Genomic DNA, 8,313 nt, shown 5'->3' with positions numbered 1-8,313 from the left:
GGTAGGCTAGTATCTGGAAATGAAAATGCATCTATAGTCGGGGCCTCAACATCATCTCCTGACGTATATTTAACCTGCGAAGTAATACAGCTTCTGTGCCTTAAACCTGCATTCTATCTGAATTCCAGCAGGGGTCGACACGTGCGGTTGCAAAAGGAGGTCGGTTTCTGTAGAAGTCTATGAGAGAGTGACCCACTTCTCACTTGATTTATTACCTCAGTAAACACTTCCATAATGAGTTTATGGTCTCATTCGCTAGTTTGAAGTCTTCTGCAACACAGAATGACGTTCATTTTTTTAATTATGGTCTCGTTGATTTTAAAATCTGCAATAAAGCAGGGGGTGTTTTAGGGCGTAGCTATGATGTGATTGCCAGTGAAAGTGTGTAACGTAGAGTGTATGCAGCTCCTCCCTCACGCCTCCCTCTTGTCTAAAATCGTCACATCCGCAACCAGGATGGCTGCGCCCGTAACGGCAAACTCGACGACTCATAGCAGATCTCCACAAACCAATGAGTGACGTCACACATGCTCTGTCCACTAATTTACAGTCTGTGGTTAGATCCCACTTTTCACTTGGTTTAGACAATAGTCTGGAGTCTCCCTGCAGGCGCTGAGGGCATGTGGTACCTCAGATTCTTCCAGAAGTTTCTGTTTGAGCACAACTTGGTGTGTTTGTGGGTTCCAAGGGAGGGTTTCTTCCACTTCAGAGCCCCTTGTTTCCTCTTGATATAGCGCAGAGACTCTGGCATGCAACTGTAATCCACCGGACCATCTGGTAGAATAGAATACAATGTTGACCATTTATTCAAACAAACATGTTTAGAATCAGTTTTAATGGCCGAGTTAGTATAAACACATCCGGCATTTGTGTTGCTCTCAAAGTACATACATAAAAATAGACATACCACTAAAAACAACAAGACAACACTGAACAAGGTAAACATAAACATTTGACTACTATGTACAGATGTTTGTATATACACTTACATATGCATACACGTATGTACATATACAGTATGTAAACAGAAAGCTCTATGAGGATTATAAACAGTAAATCAACAGGGAAATGCGAAAGTGCAAATGGTGCTGGAATGAATTAGGAATTATTAATATAACAGGTTGGTGATATGACAGTATATACAGTGTATGTTTGACAGATATTTACATGTTTAAATGTGTTTAACACTATAAAATACATAATTTACTGAAAGGTGAATGCTTGGTGTTACAGGGTTATTGCACAGGGATTGATCCTAACACTAAGGACTGGGGTTTAGTTTTCATCATAATGACGGCCTGCGGGAAGAAACTGTTCTTGTGTCTGGTTGTTTGGGCGAATAGTGTTCTGTAGCGCCTACCAGAGAGGAGAAGCTGTAACAGGTTCTGCCAGGATGTGATGGGTCTGTAGTGATGCTTCCTGCCTTCCATGTTAAATGTATTGACACCTTTATTTTAGTTCATACATTCATAATAATTAGTGAAATAACTTTAGCATGCTTGCAAATGGCACCTTTCAGAGCTCCTGGCACTTGCAGTTGTCAAGGCTTTTCTTAACTTTGATTGTAGCGCAACAAAATTGCGCAATCATTACCAGTGAAACAGTTGTACATTTTTACTCCCCAACTTGCACATTAAGTTTTATCTATATATCGAAACAGTTGTACATTTTACATTTAATTTCCAAATTGTATATATTTTAAATATTGCTAGTGTATTATTCTATTATTATTTCATGTATATTTTTTTCCTATTATTTAATGTTTACTCTGTACGTGTGCTGTGTGTCTGCTGCTGCAACAATGTTATTTCCCATTTTTTTTGGGATCAATAAAAAATCTATCTATCTATCTATCTATTTATCTAAACCAAGAGGTTTATACCCAATGTGGCTCATCGATATTACGCAGCAGAAAACAAAACTGTTAGATGGATGAAAAATGAAGAGGAAACGTTGCTATTTTTTGTAGGACAGTCCACAATTTTAGAAAAAGTACTTATTTACTTTCTTGGTGAGACTCGAGCAGATTGATACCACTTTCATGTTTGTACGGTAAATATAAGTCTGTCCTCACCGATTTCCACCAGAATCACTCTTGGGTCGTTCTGGGTCAAAGCGTCGTAAAGGCCAACTTTCTGCTCATAGCACAGCTGGTTTTGGTTGTTACGCAAGGGCTCTTCGTCTGTTTTGCCATCAGAGGAAGATTTTATCTCAGAAGACAGGATAATTATCAGTCTTCGGCATTGGCGCACTATAACAGCGATGGCGTCATGCACAGCTGGAACAGATTAAACACAGCATACGAAACAAGTCAAAATAGAAAATAATCTTTTTTTTTAGATAAAAGCCATATATTTTTGACTTAATCCAATGACAACCAAATTATGTAAAATACAATCTATATTCAAAATACAGCTGGCCATTTTCTAAAGCAAAACATAAGCTTTTAGGAAACTTTCCAACTTGTTCTCGGCATCCACTCGTTTTTCTTTTTTTAACGTAAGTATGAGAGGCAATGTGTGAGAGTACTGTATGTCTGAAAATGACTGATTTTGTCAAAGGAGTCTGGTAACTGCTCAGTTCTCTGTTGGAAAATGATGTCTGACGGCAAGGTAAAGTGGTGAAAATATTCTAAATATAGCATACACTTAAACTGATAAGTTTAAGGTAGGTAATACACTGACTATGGATAAGTACCTCATACAAACCAAATCACTTAAAGTAAAAAGTACTTTCGGGGCTTGTGGAATATCCTGAGTAGCAGGGACATCGTTTCCAGAAAGACAAGTCTATCAATCAATCTATTCCTGTATTTTCAATGAAGGGACCCAAAGCTCTCACTGCTGTTGAATTTAAAGGATCTATCTAAAGGATTATTAGGAACACCTGTTAAATTTCTCGTTAATGCAATTATCTAATCAACCAATCACATGGCAGCTGCTTCAATGCATTTAGCGGTGTGGTCCTGGTCAAGACAATCTCCTGAACTGAACACAGACAAAATGAATGTCAGAATGGGAAAGAAAGGTGATCTAAGCAACTTTGAGCGTGGCATGGTTGTTGGTGCCAGATGGGCTGGTCTGAGTATTTAACAATCTGCTCAGTTACTGGGATTTTCTTGCACAACCATTTCTAGGGTTTACAAAGAATGGTCTGAAAAAGGAAAAAACATCCAGTATGCTGCAATCCTGTGGGTGAAAATGCCTTGTTGATGCTAGAGGTCAGAGGAGAATGGGCCGACTGATTCAAGCTGATAGAAGATCAACTTTGACTCAAATAACCATTCGTTACAACCTAGGTATGCAGACTGGAAAAATGTTGCCTGGTCTGATGAGTCTCGATTTCTGTTGAGACATTCAGATGGTATCAGTCAGAATTTGGCGTAAACAGAATGAGAACATGGATCCGTCATGCCTTGTTACCACTGTGCAGGCTGGTGGTGGTGTAATGGTGTGGGGGATGCTATCCTATCAATACGGGCCAACATTTCTAAAGAATGCTTCCAGCACCTTGTTGAATCAATGCCACGAAGAATTATGGCAGTTCTGAAGGCAAAAGGGGGTCAAACACAGTATTAGTATGGTGTTCCTAATAATCCTTTAGGTGAGTGTATATTCAGCAGTATAAGAAATATTGGATGGAAGAATGTCCTTAAAAGCATTACTAAAGAACTGAACAATTGAAGTAACACATGACAAAATAAAACAGAAAAAACAGAAGTGAGGAATTATTCACTGGGTTGGATTACCTCATATCTCCAGTACATTTAGAAATCTCTGCAAAGTGATGCACATGGCGTGTTAAGTGAGAAATACTAAATGTAAACAAAACTGTTTGCTTCCAGGGAAACTCAACATGGTATCTTCATTACATCTTTAAAAGTGAACCAGATGAGTGTCTGTTCCTGACCTTCTCCAGGGCAGTCGTCCCGTCCTCTGATGTACAGGGAGTAGCCATGTTGTTTCTCCAGCACTTCAGGAAGGACCTGCAGGGCTAAGCTCGCCGTTTCAGATGAACACCAGGTGTCGGAACGGAGGTAGCTCACATAGGCGTCGTAGAGCTTCCCATCTGGAGCTGTAGAGAAGACAGCATTGTCTTGCTTTGCCAGACCTTCCTCCACAGCACTGCGGAGGAGGGTCTGGCTACTCCACAAAGCATTCCGGCATGGGAGAAAAATGTGCTCTGGTTTATCGGCATTTCTTTAAACCAATCACAATCGTCATGGGCGCCGCTAAGCACTGGACAGAGCCATGGTTCTGCTGCAAAATAGCCTCGGGAAGGAACTTGTTTTGGTGGAACATGTACGTTCAAAAGTTGTTTTAGTCATGCAACAGAAAACTCAGATTAGACACATAGTCTAGCTAGCTGTCTGGATTTACCCTGCAGAGATCTGAGGAGCAGTTAACCATAGTCCTCATAAATCCACCGGAGTTTAAAATTCAAACGCAAAGAAAAAGGAAGGTAACGGACATCCGGCCGAAAAAGAGTGACATCTGGTGGAATTTCAGGCAGCAACGGAGTAATTCCGGAAGTGGAACGTGATCGTGGATATAGACTACCATCATTGCATCTTTTTCTCTTAAAGATTTACATCAAATCTTTTAATTTGTCTTTAATTGCATTCAATTACTGTTGGTTTTAAGTGAGAGAGAGAGTTCCTGGCAGTATCCAGTCAGATAAGTCCACAGAAAAGCAACACATACAAATTAAACACTCACCTTGTTGTTTGGAAAAATGTCTCAACAGTTTCCTGTAAGCCAAAACCAAATCGACTTTAAAGAAGAGGAAGGCAGCAGCCAGGGCCAGAACAGCCAGGGAGGCGGTGAGGCAGAGAGCCACGCTGGTGTGGAGGGCACTGTGGTCAGCTGGAGAGAAGAGGAGGCAGGGAAATTTAAACGTTCGGTTTGAGACCACATATAAACAAATCTAGAATAAACCAGGGCTCTGGGAAGACTTTCAGGATTGTTCCATCCTGTGGAAACCTTTCTAGGAGACTAGCAGTTTATTTGTACATATCACATTTCAAACAGAAAGGCAATTGTAATTGTATTATTCATTTATTTGATATATTATTTATTTGTAACTAAATCTGTGTTACAAAAGTTCTGTCTCTCTAAAGACCTGAGGTACTGTATGTAGGAATAGGAGGGGGGGGGGGGGGGAAAAAAACAATGTACATAAAAAATAGTATAATGCATCTATTAGACAAAATATAATAGTGGTTACAGAGCAGTTTTAGTGCTTTTATGGTGAATTCTTTATATACATATGTGCGCCTGCTCTACCAACTGAGCTAACCCGGCAACTACTTTTTCATTTTAATCCATTTTCTTTACTTAAGTAACATTTTCAATGCAGGACTTTTACTTGCAAAGAATATTTTTACAGTGTGTTAAACTTATTAGTACTTTTACTTAGGTAAAGGATCTGAATACTTTTTCCACCACTGATCAGCTGCTTTAACAGCATCTACTCTTCTGGTTTCAGATCCTCCACAAGATTTTGAAACCTGGCTGCAGGGATTTGCTCTCATTCAGCCACGAGAGCATGAGTGAGGTCCTGAACACTGATGTGGCTGATAAGGTCTAGCGTTTCAGTTAATACAAAGGTATTGGATGGTTTGTGGTCAGGGCCTAGGAAAACTATTTCTTTATGGACCTGTGCAAAGGTGCAAATAAGAGACTGCCTTTCCAAAACTGTTGCCACCAAGGCTGTATATAGCTTTACGATTTTTCCTCATTTGGAACTGCGTGGCCTAGCCCAAACCATGGAAAACAGACCCAGACTCAAAAGTACACACAGATATTTGGATATATTGGATATTTATGTGTTTCCACATACTTTGGGCTGTATGGTGTACAGTAGCCAGGAGGACAGATATGTCAGGGCAGAAACATTTTGTCCTTTGAATTGAGTGCTTATAGTGATAAATCCTTACATTCTGTTTGCAATGTGTAAATGCATGAAATGTTACAACCTGCATTGTTTGCTGAAATGAAAGCCGAAATGTCTTTATGGCATTAGTTCAAAACCGTTTTTACCATTTTTGTTGTCCTTCGGGTTGATATTGTCTTTGATATTTCCTGCACAACACTGTCATGTTTAGAGAATAAAAAGAAAAGTGAAGAAAATACCTTCTTGAAGCAACACCACACCGACTTTGTGTCCAACTGAGTTCGATACGTAGCAGGAAATGGGGACATTCAGGAACTGACGAAGAACTTTAGAGATAGACAGAGTGGACTGACCGTACACCCTGCCTCGTTCGTGAATACTAAAGGGACAGGAGGATAGCGTATCAATCAGTCAGTCAGTTAATAAATCAGGAAAACAAGCAAGAATGGAAATTCTGTCTTCATGCTTTTCCTTTTTCATGCTTTGTTTAAAAGCTGGATTGGCAATATTTAGCAACTAAGAGGCAAAAAGATAATTATTTACAGTTATTTAAATGATACTGCAATCTGTGCAAAATTATTTGGCCTCTTTGGAGTCCTGTTAATTCCCTCTTTTTACCTAAATATTAAGTGCTAATTGCCAGACTTATATAATGGCTGGCAAATGCAATTAACTTTGTTTCAGTCCTTTTAATCAAGACATTTTTATAATTCATCTTGTTGTGCTTTACAACCCTCCTCCATGTCCATGTTCAGGCTCAAACATCATGCCTGGAAGCATAAACTCACTATTTCCAGGACACTTTGAGTCCCTCGTAGTCGTCAGTGTCATTATTGCCAACATACCAATACATTTCAGTCTCCTTGTTCTCACTGACGCCTATGTAGGCTAAACACTGCAGCTCCACTCTCGTACCTGATCATCAGTGAAAGAACAAAGAATATGTCACTCTACACATCCTGGTGTTTTGATCACTGGGAGGTGAAAAACTCTTTAAAAAAACAAATTTGGAAAAAGTCTAGAGCTTTCATATCTCCTGAAAGGTTGACTTCTACATCAAGCCCAATCAATAGATGGCAAACTCCCATTTCAAAGGTTTTTTTATGATCAGACATGATTTAATGCAAAACTGGACATGTTATGTCAAATTTATCATAAATTTGCCAACTTCAAATAGCTCAAACAGTTTCAGGACCACAGTCCTAGGACGGCATTTCTACAACCGCATTTCTACGACCCTATTACCGAACCAAACCTGCACACTGCACAAGCGTCAACTCTTAAGTTAGCAGCTATAGCTAGCTATAAAAAGCTAAGGTTAGAGTTAGGTTAAAAGACAGGGTTTGGGTTAGTGTTATGGTAACTATATTCCAGCATCTACCTGAAAATCGTGGGTCCTTGAAATGCGGTCCTATAAACTGCAGCTTCCTCTACAACTCCTGCATATTGGTATCGATAGAGGCTGTTTCCATGAATATGCACATAAAGTGGAAATATACAGTATTGTTGCACTATAATCAGGCAATGCAACCAAAGTTTGTGGGAGATGTAGGTCTTTAGTAAGGAAATTGAATATACAAGGTAAGGACTGCAGAACTGTATATAAGCACGAAGCACACTCTGCACTTCAGACCACACAACCTAAGAGATTTGTTGTCGATTGATTTATTAGGAATTTAGGAGGCCTGAAGAGGTGAAAGCATGCAGTATTTCACTTGATTTTCCTCAGCCACACACTTTTCTGTTTGAGCCCTGCTAAAAATGTTGCTTTAGAAGGAGCACTGAGGAGATTAGTGTTATTGGTTGGTTTTAAAAATCTACTTAGATTAAAAACAAAGGGTCCCATGACTCTTTTCAAGCATAGAGTTCTAGTATGTCAGTGAGGAACTTTCTCTTGATGTTGGAAAATATTGTAGCATGTCCAGTATACTTTTCATATACGGTCAAACAAAAGTACCAGCCAATTCATTTTACTTTCTAAATGCCTACTAGAGAACATGAGTAAACCTGCAGTAAGAGGTGAGAGTGAGATTTGCAGTAAGTGACACAACTCAAACCTCATAGAAATACAGTGTGTGTGTTACTATGACAGTGGTTATTATTTGTGAGAGTGTTACTTACCCTCTTCAACCACGACCACTTCCTGTTGAGGGAACACCACCTCGGGCTCTACTAAAACTGTGTCTGCGAGCACAATCATAATCGGTGTAACGGAAAACAATACAACACATTACAACATGATACAATCTATATGGGAAAAACAACTAAAAATATGATCTCTTTGGGGACTTTACTTTAGCTGTGGGAATGTCCCACAGGTAAATCAGAGAAAACAAAGTGGGAGTGAATGTTACTCATTCACTTTCAAAAATCACAACTTCCGGCTGCTCTGGCCTCATGCAACGTCTTGAAGATAAT

At 39.5% G+C, this 8,313-nt stretch overlaps 1 protein-coding gene across 4 annotated transcripts in view; it reads right to left on the bottom strand.

Annotated features, from left to right (window-relative positions):
* Nucleotides 1-552: 552 nt before the first annotated feature.
* The window catches only part of LOC116063738 (interleukin-1 receptor type 1-like), a 16,758-nt gene continuing 8,997 nt past the window's right edge, over nt 553-8,313 (bottom strand). For all 4 annotated transcript variants that reach the window (XM_031318851.2, XM_031318771.2, XM_031318705.2 and 1 more), the window contains 7 exons: nt 8,017-8,079; nt 6,684-6,810; nt 6,135-6,274; nt 4,719-4,865; nt 3,910-4,074; nt 2,075-2,278; nt 553-774 (listed from right to left, as the gene is read on the bottom strand). In XM_031318851.2, coding sequence (XP_031174711.1) covers nt 581-774; nt 2,075-2,278; nt 3,910-4,074; nt 4,719-4,865; nt 6,135-6,274; nt 6,684-6,810; nt 8,017-8,079 — 1,040 coding nt within the window. In that variant the 3' untranslated portion in view covers nt 553-580. The remainder of the gene's footprint in view (nt 775-2,074; nt 2,279-3,909; nt 4,075-4,718; nt 4,866-6,134; nt 6,275-6,683; nt 6,811-8,016; nt 8,080-8,313) is intronic.

This window comes from Sander lucioperca, chromosome 8, assembly GCF_008315115.2.
Source record: "Sander lucioperca isolate FBNREF2018 chromosome 8, SLUC_FBN_1.2, whole genome shotgun sequence".
Lineage (NCBI taxonomy): Eukaryota > Metazoa > Chordata > Actinopteri > Perciformes > Percidae > Sander > Sander lucioperca.
Note: the sequence above shows the minus strand (reverse complement) of the source record. Positions and strands in the feature narration are given on the sequence as shown.